This window comes from Papaver somniferum, chromosome 9 (genome assembly GCF_003573695.1).
Source record: "Papaver somniferum cultivar HN1 chromosome 9, ASM357369v1, whole genome shotgun sequence".
Taxonomy (NCBI): Eukaryota; Viridiplantae; Streptophyta; class Magnoliopsida; order Ranunculales; family Papaveraceae; genus Papaver; species Papaver somniferum.
This window is the reverse complement of record NC_039366.1, coordinates 121,755,927-121,773,787: the sequence shown is the minus strand read 5'-3', so window position 1 is coordinate 121,773,787 and position 17,861 is coordinate 121,755,927. Positions and strand designations below refer to the sequence as shown.

The window sequence follows — 17,861 nt, the reverse complement described above, 5'->3', positions numbered from 1 at the left end:
ACAAATCCTTAATCGTATTTCAAGAAGGATTCAACAGGAAGCAAATGATGATGCTTTTTGTTTAGATGAGAATTCCGAATCGGAAGAAGAAGAAGAGAGAGGAAGAAGAGAAGGAAGAAGATAAAGAAGAGAGGACTCAGTATTGGGGGGAGAAGATTGGAAGATTAAATACGATGATTTGAGGAATACAATATCTTCCAAATGGAGTGAATTCAACACAATGCAGCAAGAGGGCGAACCGGTTGACGCTTCAAAGCTTGAGTTCATGTTGCATGATATTTACCGGAAAGCTTTCCCTTTGCAGAGAGAAGCCAGCCAGGAAGATTATGTTAGCTTGGGATGTACACCTACTCCAAGAAACCCCAATGAAGAGTTGAATGTGGACCAAATAGTTGAGAACGAAATGCAAGGTTCTCCGGAAGATCAAACAGATGCTAATGTCAACATTCCTGAAGTTGGTTTGTCAACACCGAAAGATCAAACTCATGTTAATGCCACCTCTGAGGTTGAATTGTCAACAACTTCAGTATTGAAGTTCCATGATGTTGAAGTTCCGCGTTCTGAGGTTAAAAATTGGGCTAAATCTAATTTGGAGAAAAAAGTCAAAGAGATACAAGAGAAAAAGGGAAAAGAAAACACACAGGTAAGTAGCATATTAATATCTATCTGTGACATATCAATATGTAGTGGTATCTACCATTACATATTGATATCTAACAGTACATTCTTGTATACCACTATCTATCTGTTACATATCAATATCTATCTGTTACTTATCAATATGTAGTGGTATCTACCATTACATATTGATATGTAACAGTACATTCTTGTAGTGGAACATATTTATATGTAACAGTACATTCTTGTGGTGGTATACATAGAAAAAACTCAAGCTAAGTAGGTTTTTGTTGACAGTTTCAATTGATTTTTGCAGGTTGATCAACTTGAAGTTAGGCAGGAAGCAGCAAAGAGTTGCTTACAACTATGCTAGAAACGAAGTCTTCAGTTGTAGTTAATTCGCAGAAATTTCCAGAGTATAACGCCGGATTGGCGGCGGAAGAGTTTCATTTGCTGGATGTACCTTTGTTTACTATGATGTCGAGTTTGGAACACATTGAAAAGCTGTCTATGCCAGACTTTATAGAAATGGCAAACTCTGGCATTGGTGTTTATGTCGAAGAGTTTGCAGACCTCCTTCCAGATAACAACGAAGGTCTTTTTGGTATTAACTTACGAGAACAATTTGATAATCTGTTTGGAAGAGATTTGCGGCCTTTACAAATTCCACAAGAAACAACTGAGCAACAAGAACCCATTGAACCGAAAGATGCAGGTGAAGTTACAGGTAAGCAACAAGAATACATACCTACAACCAGTTCAAAAAGTCATTTGGAGGTTGCATCACAAGATCCTTTGGATGTTTCATCACAAGATGTTCTGGATGTTTCATCACAAGATGTTCTGGATGTCCCCTCGCAAGATATTTTGGAGGTTCCATCACAGGTGAATGATATGTACTAAAAATCTCATTTTGTGTAGTTAATATTACACTACAAATCACTACATACTGATATGTATATCAGTATGTAGCACTAGAAATCACTATACCACTACATGCTTTCAAAAATGATTAGGTGATGTAACTATGTTTTATGCAATATAGATATTTACATATTTTTTTATGTTGATTAAAAATGCAGGAACAGTTTAGCACAAGAAGCCAGAACAAAAAATGGTAAAAGTGAACAAAAAGCGTGCTACAAAGCCCGAAAAGCAGCAGGTAACAACACCCACCAGACCTGTTACTCGTTCCCATCCTGCAAAGAAGGTAGATGATATATATGAGAGTGGAAGTAAGTTCTCACCATCATATAAAGGACCGAAAGCTGCAGCTGCAGAAGCACTACCACTAAACAAAAAGAGAAAGCTTAAATTGCGCAAGTATTTCCGGAAACTGACTAAATCACCATTCTATAATGACATGAACGATGAACAAAAGAGTACTCTTTCCACATACATCAATAATGCAAAAAATCTTAGGTGAGTTCTCAGTTGACACTTTTATATTGATATGTACTATTAGTTTGTGTATGTACTTTTGATATACATACATATTTGTATAAAAAATACTGAGAAAGACATATCAGTATGTACTGTTACACAAAGAATACTAACCTTTACGTCGTTTATTTTCTAGCTCAATTGCTTGGAGAGTGGGAGAAGGTGGTCTTTGTGTAAGTGGAACTACAGTTGATGACTTGGTGCAGAACGATTTATTAGAACAAGATCTTCTCAACTACGCACAATACAAGCTTAACACCAAATTTCAGAATGAGCAACCGATGCACGAAGTATACAGGAAATACTTGCCTGTGTTGCATCTGGATCCATCCGCTTGGGTAAGTTGTTATCTTACACGCATATTTACTACAACACATATTCAAAAATTAAAAAAGTATGTAGGGGTAGGTATACTACATATCAATATTGCATAAAACAAAATTAGATATAAACTATTTCAAGTACATCCATTTTCAGTACAATGTCGAGTTCCCGGATAACCTCAAAGGAGCAGCACATGATTCTGTTTACAAACCAATATTGGCGATGGATGAAAGTATCAAGAAGATTCTTGTACCAATGTGCCACCACAATCTTCATTGGACGCTACTTGAGTATGACTGCGAAAAAATGGTGTTCAACCACTACAATTCTTCTAAGGCTGAATGGGGAGGTATTTGTTATCCACACGCCTGCAAAATGGCAGATTACATGTACGTACCTATCAACGTGTACTTGATGGAGAAGGACAAAGTAACAATGAAGAATGTAATAGTGAATGAATGTGAAGCACCTCAACAAGGGGGTTCGCCAGACTGTCTACTGTTTGTGATGCATTTTATGAAGATGATGTCAAAAAGAAAATATGTGGGAGTGCCTTTGGGAGATGAGAAGAAGTGCAAGCGAAGATTCGTAACAAAAGGGTCCCGTTAGCATGCAAATTGCTGAAAGCATCTCCACCGGAAATCAGTTGGCAGATGACATAAAAATAGTCTTACTTGCTAAAAGTAATCTGACAGTACATATCACTATTTAACTATTTTCTTTTCTTTTTATTCTTGGTTTCATTTCATTTCATGAGTTCAAGAATGTTCAAAAACATATATCTAATATGTAGTGATTTTTAATTTGAATTTGGGTTTAACTTTAATGTAGTGATATTTCAATTGTGTTACTTAAACATGATTTTGTGTTGTTGATACGAGGGGGCGCTGCCCCCTCGACCCCCGTGAAGATGGTGAATCAGCTGGAAAACCAAAAGATGTTCTAAATAATCTTAGTGGAAGATGGTTAAACCACAAACCAGTACATATTTAATTGTTTTCTTGTTACAAACATCTAGTATGGTTACACTACAACCACTACATATCAGTATGTAGTGGTAGATACTAACACTACAATACTGACATGTAATTTCAGTATGTAAATACTTCACTACTGCTGATAGATAATGACATTTTGATAGACTTAAAAACATATTTCATTATTCGAAAATAACTACAATAACTACATTTTGATAGACTTATAATGTTTCAAAAACCAAAAGATGTTCTAAGAAACAACAAAAACAGTATTTTCAGTACACTTGTAATGTATGTACTGTAAATGAAACACTTATTAACCAAATTCAGTTGGTACTGACAAAATCAAAAAGAAAAACGGTAGAATAGAATAAACAAGGGCTAGAGGAAAGAATTGTGGAAAAGGAATCTGGCAACATCATCGATATAACATTCTGCTGCACGTTCAAGCCTGTGATAAAAGAAAAAGAGAAATCAGAACACTACTTGCTTAAAAGTACATTGTATTGTATCAAACTTACTTAATTAAGACATTAATATGTATCTGACTGAAATACATACCTGACACAAAATCATTCTTCAGAAAGTTCATATTGTCGGATAAGATTGCATGTTGCCTTGTTGTGATGAGTCTTCAAATTACAGTTTGAACACTTGACAGATTTTCTACTAGTCTCAAATGCAGACTTAAAACGTTTCCCCTTTTTCCTGCCTGGTGGAGACCTAATTACTTCTGCTGGGAGAACGATATCATCTACGTGATACTCATCGGGCCTGTGAGAAAAAAACAGTATCATATAAATGGAATGAACCACAACTACATATGAATATGTACACGGTATATTGTTCCTGAAAAACAAATATAAAAAAATGTAGTGGTATCTAACATTACATATCAGTATGTAACATCCATATGTAAGTAGGTTTTGTTGATAGTTTCAATTGCTATTACATGTGTAAGTGGTATCTACCATTACATATTGTTATGCAAAATGTACTGATTAAAGACACATACCTGTCGTGGTTAGGAACGGGTCTAATAGCTATTGAATATAGCTTACGAAAAGTGGTAACTTTGAAATAATCTTCAACGTAATCAAGAATTCTTCCTCCAGATCTAGTAATAGTAATAGTGCAGTAGCGTGCGAGCATGGAAAACCATAAACGCGCCATCGTTGGCAAGTACAAGTTTTTCTCTCTAGATCTACCATATGAGATCTGCACAGTACATATTCATGTGTTATTTTTCAGTACACCTAATATACACAGTACATATTTATATGTTCTCACAGAAACATGGTACTTAAAAAAAGAAAGAGAAAGTAAATAACATTCAGATGATAGAGATTAGGGGTAAACGCTAACCTTGGAGAATGCACTTCATAACGATTAGCATCTGACTGGCTAACTTTCCAGGGACGGCCAATTTGGATGTGTAGTTCAAGCAAGGCTTGATACGTAGGGGTTAGCAGTTCTGGGTCCATCAAGAGACTCTCTTCACGACGTTCTGACATCATTTCCATCATACGTATCCTACACGACAAGGGGATAGCAAAGTCTGTTATACTAAAAATATACGTAGATTAACAGAACATATATGCTAATACTGTTACAAAAAGAAAACTAATATAAGCTTGTACTGTGACTAAGGAAACTGATACAAACCTGATCGAGTCAACGAACGCACACGCAGGTAATTTCTTCTCTTTGTTAATCCAGCTATTGAACGATTCAGCAACGCTAGATGAAGTGTAACCATAACTACAACCCTTGAAGAAAGCATTGGACCACTTTTCTTTTGGAATGTTGCGGCAGTAGTCAGCAACCCAAGGCCTTCCCAAATTAACCATTTCTTGAAGACCTTCCTCGTATGTTGCAGGAGAAAGAGCATATGTCGCCTTTCGGAAAGCATCAGTCACTTCCTTATACTTTTCGTCAGACTTTGCGATAGGTAAGTTTTTGTCCAAATGGAAGTAACAATATCTTTGATAAGAATCAGGGAACTCTTTGGGAATATATTTAACCAACCCTTCACCTCGGTCAGTCATAAAAGTGATTGGGCGATCATCATTCAAAGCCTCCTTCAGTTTCTTGAAAAACCATTCCCAGCTGATATTGTCTTCACCAGGTACTAAAGCAAACGCAAGCGGATAAAATCCTGCAAAAAGGAATTACTAGTTATGTTAAGCAACTAATATTGACACTACATATTGACATGCAGTTGGTTTACCTCTTTGTTGATATGTGAAAACCTGACACTACATAATAACATGTTAAGCAACTGATTGACACTACATTTTCACATGCAGTATGGTTTATCTCATACTCAGTAAGGTGAATATGTAGTATGTAGTATGGTCAATACTCATTGTCAGATAGTGAAGTAAGATCAATATGAGTGATCTAACTACCAGACACTACATATCAAAAAAAAAAGAACCAGTTACCTTGATTACCATTAAGACATGTTGCTGCCATGAGACCTCCTTTAAAAGTTCCAGTGAGAAATGTACAGTCACAGAAAATCATGGGACGACATAGTTTATATCCCTCTATACAAGCTCTAAAGCAAACAAAAAGTCTATTGAATCTTTTTGTAGCATCATTGAAATCGAAATCAATAAATGACCCAGGGTTTGTTTCCCTAACAGCATTCACCCACCAAGCAAGATCAGTGTACGACTTAACATCATTACCAAAAATCTGTTTATGCGACAACTCAATTGCATGATATGCGTGGTGATACTGGATTTCAATTCCACCACTAACTTTAAGATAATCTATGATCTCTGCTGGTGTTATGCGAGGGTTGTGCCTGACCATCTCATGAATTAGACTGTTCATGAGTTTTTTTGTAACTCTTGGATTCTTCAACATATAACCACCACCACAGGTGTGCCTTCCCACATATTCCTTTATCTTAAAAACATCAATAGAACTACCAATGGCAGTTGCGTGAAGCTTCCATGAACAACCGTTCACACTACATACGGCGGTGAATCTCTCAAGGTCATTCTTCTTCTTAATTACCTCATATCCAGTTCTCATGCAGTATTTTTGGCATGCTATACGTACGGCATCAACACCACCATAGAATAATTGATCTGTATCATCAAAAATCTTATCCCAACCATCTGAAAAAAACATCTTGGGGCTTCTTTACCTTCTTTCAAATAACTATTCTTTGCACTGACAACTAAGTCTGCATTACTGTCAACTTCCATACGCCTAGACGCGCCATTTGAAATTACATCCACGTGCAAATCAAAGAAAGCTGATTGCTTTGAAGAATGTAATGCAGAGATGCCCTGGAGTGTTACATCAGCAAGAATAGGAACTATCGCTTGATTCTGGAAATAGTTAACCAGAATAGTCGATGGAGTCAACCAGCTCCACATATTACAGATGCAAAATTTCAAATCCTCTAAAGTTGAAAACGATGTAACCTCATATGCAAAATGATATTGCTTATGGTATACATGAGAAATATGGAGAAGTCTGGTTTTGGACCAACGTCAGACATGTTAACCCTGTAAATGATCCAAAAATTAACTAAGTCTCTGAATGGATATAAGTTATACATATTGATATGTATTGGCATCTACTGTATTGCACGATACATACTAAAAGCGCAGGCTATATGTAGTACGTATTGGTATGTAACATGTAGAATAACTAATATCAATATGTTTTGAGTAACATGTAGAATATATTTTACAACATATCAATATGTTTTGAGTTTCATCTTCTATAAATAGAAGAACTGCAGCTATATCAAAAAGAGAATACAAAATTACTACACGATCTATCTAACAAAACAAACCTATATCAAAAAATACAGTAAAACAAACCTATATCAGATTACAAAGAAACTAAAACAGAACAGCAGCAGAGAAAAGGTGATTATGTAACATACATTGTTCGAATCTGAGATTAACCTAATTCGATTTTAAGATACCTAATTGAAACACACAAAAATCACAATGTAAATCGAACGGAAACTGAATTGAACAATATAAATCATCACAAAACTGAAATCATAAAAGAAAGATAACAATGTACATCGTAGACAACTATTCTGATAGAAATCGGATCAGAATAAACCTAATTATTCATCAACATTCCAAGAACAACAGCAGAGGAAGATGATTTACGAGATAAATACCTTGTTCGAATTTGATTTCGAAGCACAGATGATTTACGAGATAATAGCTGTGATTAACGAGATAAAATACTGTGATGAACCAAAACGCAGAGAAAACCAAAAGAGAAAACAATCTGAGATGAAAAAAAAGAGAGAAAGAAACTGATTTTGATTTATTCGTGGAGTTGCAGAAAGGGTATTTTTGGTACTTTTCAAAAACTTGTCTTGTGTGACTCGCACGTTTTGGACTACGGAATAAATATTCTGGTCCAAAAACATGTTTTTGGACCAGCGGATAATTTTATTCTAGGGGTGGATTAGAGAGTAACCAGTACTGGGTTTCCTGGACTACCTAGTAATTCCTAGTTTTCCAATTCCCTTTTGGACCTGTTTTGTTGCAGAATGAGTTGATGATTTGCAAAGAAAAGAAATTAAAGATTTGCGGAACACCTCTGCAATGAGTACTACTAGTACCACTACCAGTGCGCCCAGGAGAAGAATATTGATCATTGAGAAACTTTAATGTAAGAATTACTGCTTATATTCTCAATCTTTTGCCTGTTTTGGTGGTACATTTATAGGTTTTTCTAGCCCATTTTTGAGCAGACAAGTCTTTGTAGCTTTACTTTGCAAAATGTTTTTTTAGTTTACACGTATTTGGTACCAAATGGCACCACCAAGAGCTGCTATTGAAGGCTCATTTAACTACAAGGGCCAGTGTTTTCATTTTGTGAAGAGCAGACCTCCACGCAACGGTGATGGGATGGACAGTTCAATACAGGCCACTTGTGTTTCTCTATCTTTAAAAACGAGTTTCAATTTCAGGCTTCAGCTGCTTAATACAACAAAAACTATGTCGGCACTAATATACTGTTTGCAACGAGGGCCATATTATTAGACGTTTCGTTAGCACACATTTTTCTATAACAATGTTGCTTTCTTTTTAGTTTAGAAATTCCTGTCTCCTTCTAATGTTGCCCACCGTATCGTCTGTGTCTTCCTTGAAATGAGAGCAATGCCTTGACAAATTCTTTCTCGCCAAAATCAGGCCACAGACATTCATCAAAATAAACTTCAGTATAAGCTAATTGCCACATTAAGAAATTACTGATCCGCTGCTCGCCGCTAGTCCTGATGAGTAGGTCGGGGTAAGGGAATTCAGTGCAGTTTGTTTTAAGTTCTTGACTAAATATGGCTTCATCGATGTCTTCTACTTTGATAGAGTTACCCATTACTTTGCGAGAAATACTTTGACATGCTTGTACAATGTCGTCTCTTCCACTGTAGTTAATTGCCAGGATAAAGTGGAGTCTTGAGTTGTTCTTAGTAGCTTCTGCTGTCTTTGTTATCCAGTTCTGTAGCGAAGTCGGTAGCTTCGTAGGATCCCCTATTACAGATACTTGAATCCCTTTTCTGTTCCAAATCAATGTAATAATTGCAAGATAAGGATTAGTCAACAATCTGTATGCACTTTGAACATACAATTGCATAGCATGATCGTTGTGCCTAAAGACCATGCAAATTTGGATTTTGGTCCTAGAGCAGTTACCTCATGAACAACTCCAGCCCTTCCTCGAAAATTCCTTTTTGAATAACTTCCATTAGAAAGTCTACTTCATACTGGAAACAAAGAAAAAATAAATCAGAGCAAAATTGCTAAAACAGTTGTATGCATGGAAGAAATGAATCTAGTTAGAGAGATGACTGACACGAGGTCGAACCCAATTCTCAGTAGAGAATAGAAATACTGTCAAGACCTCAATACCCCAGTTGCAACATAAGTCAGCAAATTGCAAAAGACTTCGCACACCCGCACCATGGCCTAATATAGATGGCATTCCTTTCTTTTTTGCCCACCTCCTGTTACCATCCGGAATAACTGCCACATGTTTTGGCAAATGCTCATGCCTTAGGCCGGCCGGCAATTTCCCCTCTGACAAAGCTTTTGCATCGCTAGCAGCAGGTTGTCCAGTATCCGCTTCAAACTGCTTGTCCGGCACCACCTTCTCTTTCTCTTTTGCAGCAAGAGGTGTCGGTTTGTGAAACCTTTTTCCCACTATCATTACCACTACCAACACCACCATTCCTACCATTAGTAGGTAAATCATTACAAGAATCTTTGGTAGTGGTGGAGTATCGGAAAAAATACTAGTTCGATTAACTGAAGTATGAATTGCCGGTGCAGCACCACTACTAGATCCGTTTTAAGATGTCGAGTACGGATTTTAAATAGCCCCGCCATACCTGTAAGTGTTGTACAAGTCTAAAACTCTTGTCACATTATTTTAGCTTTCATTTTTGTACATAATCAACTAACAACTTCCCACCATATCCTCCTGGAAAAAAGAGCATTTTTCCTGCATGGGTTTACGACATTGAGCCGGGCTAGTTCATGTCCCTTGCACGTATTGTTACTCTTGAGGTATATTTAGAATGCATTAATGTCGCAGAAATATTTGGCTAGTACTTCTTACTTCTTAGTGGGGGCACGGAGTTGGAGTAATATACCACTAATAAGGCTACTCCAAAATAAAAACTAGGCCGTGCCTAAGGCTTTGGTCATCGGCTTTGAAAAACAGTATAGTAAATTCAATGTGACACTCCTTTTTCTACAAGCAGAGTATAATTATGTAACTAGTAAAAAATTCTGAATTTGTAAAGGAATCTGACAGATCAAATACTGTTACAAAGAGTTGTTACTCAAACGGAACAGCTACTGAGGATAGTTGCACAAGATAAGTCTATCACTGCCAGCAATACCATTACTGAAAATTCTTGACCCGCAGTCGGAGCCGAAGACTTTCCATGACAGAACAAAGTTATGAGAGGGTGCACAACTGCAGAGCACAGTACAAAATAGAACAGAAAGAACCTAAAACTTAGTACATGTAATTGCTGAAATGAGTAGTTATCACTTGCTCCCTTTATTCTGGGTATCGTCTCCCAAATCCCCTCTGGTATCTCCTCCAAATCGTCTCTGTCTTTTCTGAAATGAATGCAATGCCATTGCAAATTCTTTCTCACCAAAATCAGGCCAAAGAGATTCATCAAAGTAAAGTTCGGTATAAGCTAATTGCCACATTAAAAAATTACTCATCCTAAGTTCACCACTAGTCCGAATAAGTAAATCAGGGTACGGGAACTCCGTACAATTGGTTTGCAGTTCTTGATTGATCAAGGGTTCGTCGATGTTTTCTGGTTTGATTAAACCATCTTTTACTTTGTGAGAAATGCTTTGACATGCTTGCACAATGTCATTCCTCCCACTATAGTCAACTGCCATTATCAGATGAAATCTTGAGTTGTTCTTGGTGGTTTCCGTTGTCTTCATTATCAACCTTCGTAACGAGTTTGGGAGTTTTCTCGAATCTCCTATTACAGATAGTCGAACCGAATTCCTGTTACAAATAAGCATTTAGTATTTACTGTTTAAAAAAGAACTGAATTAAACTAAATAACGAGATTAATATCAGCTAAGGTGCCAGTTTATAACTTAGACGAACCCCCACATGACCGAGCAGACATTCTCACCTGACACAGACCTGAGCCCAGAGTTTTGTCTCTGCCAATGTTTATAGTTTATATAAAATTGCAGTATACCGGTGTTTATTAAGGATCACAAAAAATATCGGCGACCGTATGGGACATCATACAAGTACAGATGCTCTAAATAGCCGAAGACACTAATTCAGAACAAATAAGAGTTACCTCATGAAATTGTCCAGCTCTTCCTGTAAAATTCTTTCAAACATATTCATCAAGAAGTCAACCTCCATCTGAAAACTCAAATAAAACTAATCACAAAACAAGAACTCCAAATAGAAAGACCGAGATATCTAGTGAAGTAGAAGTAACATACTTGAGGTCGAATCCAATTCTCTGAAGAGAATGCAAATACTGTCAAGACCTTAATACCCCAATTACCACATATTGGAACAAGATCTATAAGAGCCTGGATTCCAGCACGGTGACCATACATAGGTGGAATTCCTTTTTTTTAGCCCACCTTCGGTTGCCATCCATGATTAATGCCACGTGTTTCGGAATCAGTTGGCGACTTAGACCAGGCGGAAGTTCATCCTTCGATAAATTTTTTGCATCAGAACTAGAAGGAACTTTTCCAATGTTTTCCTGGTATAGTCTTCCAACCATAACCCTCTCTTCACTTTTTGCAAATTGAGATGATGAGTTAAAAAAAAGCAAAGCAGAAGATTTGCGAAACTCTTCTGCTACTATAATTGCTACCATTACCACTACCACTGCTACTACAAGGTAAATATTAATCATTGAGAAATTCAATGGAAGAACTGGTGATAACTTGGAATTGTAAATGCATGGAGCATTCCTGGTTTTGAGCACTCAATTTATATAAAAGCTTTTGACACAGTGCAGTGGGACTAGTAAATTAACTGCCAATGTAACACTGTGTGTCACCAACGTCAGTATAGTTAGTTGTTGAATCATGCCTACTTTTAATCTTACCCTGTTAGTGAAACAAATAAATTATATAACTATTCCCATGATACTCTTGTTCTAAATGTCACTTTTTGAATGTTTTTCTGTCTTAATCTCATCTCCTGTTGAAAGGAAATGTTTTTCTTTCATATTAAAACAGAAGCAAGTAATGTACAATCCTGGTGTAATCATATCTATGCAACCGGACATACATTAGTTGCTTGCTGGTTCAACTGTACAATCTAGTACCTTTTTAGTTGGACCAAGTAAATCATTCGAATCATACCACTAGTTCATCAAATAAATCTTCCCCAATAGAACTAAAAATAAGGGAAATCACCCAAATGCTCTTTGTTTTTGCTTGCAAGAACTACCACTGTTATAAAAAGACGGTGTTAACTGTTGGCTATAGATGTGAGTGCTTATAAAAGAATGAATCAATTACAAATAGCAGACTTTAATTGCGGAATTATAGTGAATTTGAAGTAGCATCATGTTAAAAAAAATATTTACCAAGTAGTGTTGAACAAACACTAATATACAAGTTCAACTAGATTGTCCTAACAAACATCTCTACTTAGTAGTTTTTACTATGTGTACTGAGTGTATGTAGCATGCGAACTTTTATGAATTTCTACCCCCATATCGTCTCTGCCTCCGCTGAAACGAGTGGAGAGCCTCTAAAAACTCGCTTTCACCAAAATCAGGCCAGAGTGATTCTACAAAAAGCAATTCAGTGTATGCTAATTGCCATAACATGAAGTTACTAATCCTAAGTTCGCCGCTAGTACGAATAAGTAAATCAGGGTAAGGGTACTTTGTACAGCTTGTTTCCAGTTCCTGATTGATTAGGGTTTCGTCAATGTCTTCTAGTTCGATCTTACCATCCTTTACTTTCTGAGAAATACTTTGACATGCTTGAACTAAGTCATACCTCCCACTGTAGCTAACTGCAACAATCAGTTGAAGTCTTGTGTTGTTCTTGGTGGTTTCTGTCGCCTTAGTTATCAATTTCTGCAGAGAAATTGGAAGTTTTGACGAGTCACCTATTACAGATACTTGGATGTTTTTCCTGTCACAAACCAAATAAACTTCTGTTCAGTTTAACTGGCACATGATTACTTGAGATAGAGACAAACTAAAACAAGGGTTCTCCTGCCGAAATGACAAACTACGTATTAGATTTAACGGCATTTGCTGGTAAGCAAACAAACCAAGACATGTCCAATGTTACAAATGTCGCATTTTTCATGCAAACAAAAGGAAGCAAAACTTATAAAACTACTAGTCCAGAAAACAAAGTTCAACCATGTAGAGATTTAACTTTCCACCAAACCCCAGGATTAAATCTTGGAACCAAATCCCCTAACTAAATCATGATTATAGACAGCAATTATTACCTCATAAAATTCTCCAATTCATCTTCTAACCCTCTTTCAAATAATCTCATTAGAAATCCAACCTCCATCTGAAACAAAAATCCAATTCATTAAGATAAAAACAGAAAAAAATAATATCTCAGAGTAATTTTCCAGAACAGGTTATGTGTAGATTTTAAAATACTAACCTGAGGCCGAACCCAATTGTCAGTAGAGAAAGCAAATACAGTCAAAACCCTAATTCCCAATTTACAACAAGAGTCAACAATCTCTCTGAGACTACGAAGTCCAGCTTCATGACCAGAAGTTGGAGGTAAACCTCTTTGTCTTGCCCATCTTGCATTTCCATCCATGATTACTGCTACATGTTTTGGAATAGATTCTAATTTAAGACCAGTCCTTAAACGCCATTCCTCTGTCTGAACTTTTGCATCTGTTATCATTTCATTACCTTCATTTACTTCTTCAATCACAGCTTTAGTTGCAGAAGAAGTGATGATAAGAGATGATTTGGGAATAGACAAAGAAGAAGGTAAAATTTGTGATGAATGTTTTCTGCTACTACTAAAAGATTGACTATTGAGAATCGATGGAACTTGTTTGAATGATATGGAAGGGGATAATCTGGTTTTCATGGAAGGAAGAGGAAGCTGCAGGAAAAACATAGCAGACATTCAGGGTTCTACTGATTTGGGGTTTGAGGGGTTTTGGGTTTTTGAGTCACCTCTCCAATATTAACCGTCGGAGAGAGTTAAATCCCCCACCAACTTAAGTACGGAGCGGTAAGGACTATGGAAATGGGTGGTACTTCATGAGGATCTAGATATCTACCCCATCTGTTCGGGATGATGGCGCGTGTAAATCTAGAAGATAATCAATGGTGGAGTTTAAATAGGCGACAGTACATTAAATGTCAGTGGCACAGCACGCGCGAGGAACGAAAATGCTATTGGATTAGGATTTACAAGGATATTTCACAATCCTTAAAATTCTTAGGTATTCAATTAGGATACGTAAAAAATCATTAAATATCTATGATATTTTTTATTTTTATTTTTAAATAAGAAAACAGGGTAACCCCCCGATATTACAACTTGAAATGTCGTTTTCAACGATTTCTGGTAGTTTACAAAAGCATCACCACTCCAAGATCTAGATAAGTCTTCCATGAGACTAACTGCCAGGGCCGGCCCTGAGATTTTGCTACCCCAAACCTCAGTTAAAATTGTTGCCCCATCTAGAAGCACATTAGAACTTAAAAGTGTCATTCCTAAAAGGTATAGGATTAATTGATGCATATCCTACCTTCCCTATTTTGCTAAATAGATGAAGCATATTGATTCAAGAGCAATAATAACAAGAGAATATCCATTAGCTATGCAGAGTTGATTCTTCTCACATTTTTAGATGCAAAATCACTGTTTACAGTTTGAGATTAATTTGCATAATTATAAATCCTCCGATTGCGAACAGACTAGATGTGTAGTAGTGGTGTGTGTGTTGGGAAATGCGTCACTGCATATTGTTGCGCATCAACTGTGGCAATACCCAACATATGAAAACAAATCCTAGAAGGCTAGAATGTATGCAATCAATTCATAGTTCAAAATCTACAAAAGATTCTTTGTTTAAGGTAAGCCCAGGGCTCAATCTCCCATTGTGTTCTGCCACTTTTTGTTTGTGTAAATATCTTTATATTTTTACCCAATAAACTGAAATAATAAGATTTAGAGTTGTACTGCTATTTCTATAAACCTCATCTATTTGCAGCTTTGGCGTTTAGATCAATCATGGGGACTTCTATTTGAATGTTTGACATGAACCAAACTTGAATCTCCTCTTTACTTAAAATCTGAATGGAGTTATCACACAGACCAATGTTTTTAAATTCTGGTCACGAATATGCTTCACCAAAAAAATCATTGAAAATTTCAACCACTTCCTTTTTTTACTTTGTAATCACCTAAAACCTGTATAAGTAAAACCTGACCCCTGTTGCTTCATCAGCAATTCATTCTTCAGTGATAGTGAAAGAATATCTTGTAGTGCTTTAGCTCCTTCCTTCTTCACCATATGCTATGCATTGAGAAATTCATTCTTAAATTAATCTGAATGAGCATCTTGCAGTGTTGTTGCCTCTTCTTTTTTAATTCAATCTAGGAATCTTCTTGGTCTTCATCTAATCTTCTATTTCTCGTCACGGTTTAAGACAAACAAAAAATAAAGTTTTTAAGATAAACTACTATAGGGAAAATCATAATTTGCTGCCCCAAAGTTTGACTTCGTCAACTTTGCTTCAGGGCCGGCACTGCTAACTGCCGCCAGGCTTCTAGTAATATAGTTTTCAGAAGATGGAATTAAGTAAAGGGTTTTGATTCCTTTCATACATAAATAGAAATTTAAATTGTTTCCATCCTCCCACCTTGTCGAGCTCTTCGTAATCCTGTTAACTGTTTCCCTGGTTGCTTCAAGAACTTTCAAGTTGTCGCTCTCGATTTGAACCATTTGAATCTTCAAATCGTTTGTCCACCTGATCGTTAATGAAGCCGCCTTTTCCTCTAGCTCTTTTTTGCTTGTTCCAGCAATATGGATGCATTTGGCTCCTGAATAAGCACCTGTATGATCCGAACAAGTTAGTGCAATGCCTGAAACATTTTTACTCGCATCAAAAACAATAACAAAATTTAATTTGAAAGCTAGAATGATGGGATTTGTCATATGATCAGCATTTAGAATGCCTATCTCTACCTCATTCTCTAGGTGCCACCTACTTCTATTGTTATCCTTAACTAAGTAAGTGATGGTATACTTAGTATTATGTATATTAGGCCTGATTTTCCTAAACACTAGATCACATCTAGTTTTCCAAACAAACCAAATGATGGATGTCATTGTTTCTGGCCAATTGATGATTCCCTTGTCTTTAATGTCTGTTATAGTAAACCAACTGTCCACCCATCCAAGAAATTGTACCTGGTTATTGAAAACAAAGTTAGAATTAAATCCAATACTACTCAAAACGCTTAAAGTGAAAGCACATTCCATAAAAATGTGGTTAAGAGTTTCATCATGCGATCCACATATTGGACACAACTTGTTTATGTCTGGTAGGATTCTTGCAATCCTTTCATTTAGCGGCAAGATGGCATGAACACATTTCCAAAGAAAAGTTCTGATTCTTGGTATTGTTCTTAGGTTCCACAAGTTTCTCCAAACCTGTCTATCATTCGGAAGTGCCTGGTGACCTGTTGTTATGATTTGGTTGTACAAGGACTTAGTGGAAAACTTTCCATTTGCTTCTCGGTTCCAGACCAAAGTATATTTCTCCCCTTCAAAAATTGGTACTTCACTGACTATTTGGGCTACTTCCCCTTGAAAACAGCACCACAACAAAGTTGTATTCCATTTCCACTTCTCACCCGTGCAGTCGGTGAGCTCAGCAACAAAAGTGAAGTTCTTGTTGTTTTCATTCGGTGGATGCAGATTACCCGATAACTCTGAAACCCACCTATCCTCCCAGATTCTTATTTGCTTTCCATTTCCCACCTTCCAACTACAGTTGTTGCTGATTTTAGGCATTTCTCTATGAATATTTTTCCATCCCCATGAAGCAGTTGTATGACTTACCATTTCACTGTTGAGAAGGCTATGGTCCGGATAGTATTTATGTCTTATTACCTGGGCAAACAAAGCATCCGGTTTACTAGCCAGCCTCCACGTAACCTTAGCTAGCATTGCCTTGTTGAAAATCCGAAGGTTCAGAAAACCCATACCTCCCATGTCATTTGGTATGCAAACTTATTTTGTCCAAGCTTTAAGATAAACTCCTCTTATAACTGTGATATCTTTCCCCCAGAAAAAATCTCGTTGTATCTTATTAATCTTGTCACACACAGCCACTGGAATTCGAAAACAATTGATCTAGTACATTGGTACAGCCGTCGTTGAAGTGTGAAGCAATGTAGACTTAGCAGCACAAGACATATTTTCAGGGTCCCAATTTTGAAGCTTATCTTCGACTCTATCAATAACACTTTGGAATGAAATAATCTTATAAGTGTGTGTGAACAGAGGTGTCCCTAAGTACTTATCATTCAAAGCAATTCTAGTGACTCCTAAAATGTTACTAACACTATCTATTGTGGTCTGATGAGAGTTAGGGCTAAAGAAAATTCCCGACTTCTCAAAATTTATCAACTGGCCTGACGCATTGCTAAAATCAGCGAAGATTTTTAGAATGTTCTCTCCCTCTGAACAAGACGCCGATGAAAAGACCAGCAGGTCATCAACAAAGAGCAGATGGGATATTTATGGGCCATCAGTTCCCACATTTATTCCATGTATAAGGTCAGACTCTTCTGCCTTAGAAATAGCACGTGATAACACTTCCATACATATTATGAAAAGGTAAGGAGATAACGGATCTCCTTGCCTTAGGCCTCTAGAGGGGAAAAACTGATTCCCAGGAACACCATTAACTAGTACCGTAGAGGAAACACTTCCGACACATTGGTTAACAAA

The 17,861-nt window shown here is 36.8% G+C and overlaps 2 protein-coding genes and 1 pseudogene across 2 annotated transcripts; all 3 read right to left on the bottom strand.

Annotated features, from left to right (window-relative positions):
• Window positions 1-8,049: 8,049 nt before the first annotated feature.
• On the bottom strand, window positions 8,050-9,686 carry LOC113307796 (isoprenyl transferase-like). Its single transcript, XM_026556247.1, has 3 exons — window positions 9,216-9,686; window positions 9,056-9,126; window positions 8,050-8,919 (listed from the first exon to the last, which is right to left on the bottom strand). The coding sequence occupies exons 1-3, from the start codon at window positions 9,612-9,614 to the stop codon at window positions 8,475-8,477; spliced, it is 915 nt and encodes a 304-aa protein (XP_026412032.1). The 5' UTR covers window positions 9,615-9,686; the 3' UTR covers window positions 8,050-8,474.
• A 550-nt stretch (window positions 9,687-10,236) lies between these two features.
• On the bottom strand, window positions 10,237-12,271 carry LOC113308350 (annotated as a pseudogene).
• A 131-nt stretch (window positions 12,272-12,402) lies between these two features.
• LOC113308349 (dehydrodolichyl diphosphate synthase 2-like) lies at window positions 12,403-14,131 on the bottom strand. The gene is made up of 3 exons (XM_026556821.1): window positions 13,529-14,131; window positions 13,362-13,429; window positions 12,403-13,033 (listed from the first exon to the last, which is right to left on the bottom strand). Exons 1-3 carry the CDS (start codon window positions 14,012-14,014, stop codon window positions 12,586-12,588), a joined length of 1,002 nt encoding a protein of 333 aa, XP_026412606.1. The 5' UTR covers window positions 14,015-14,131; the 3' UTR covers window positions 12,403-12,585.
• Window positions 14,132-17,861: the final 3,730 nt, after the last annotated feature.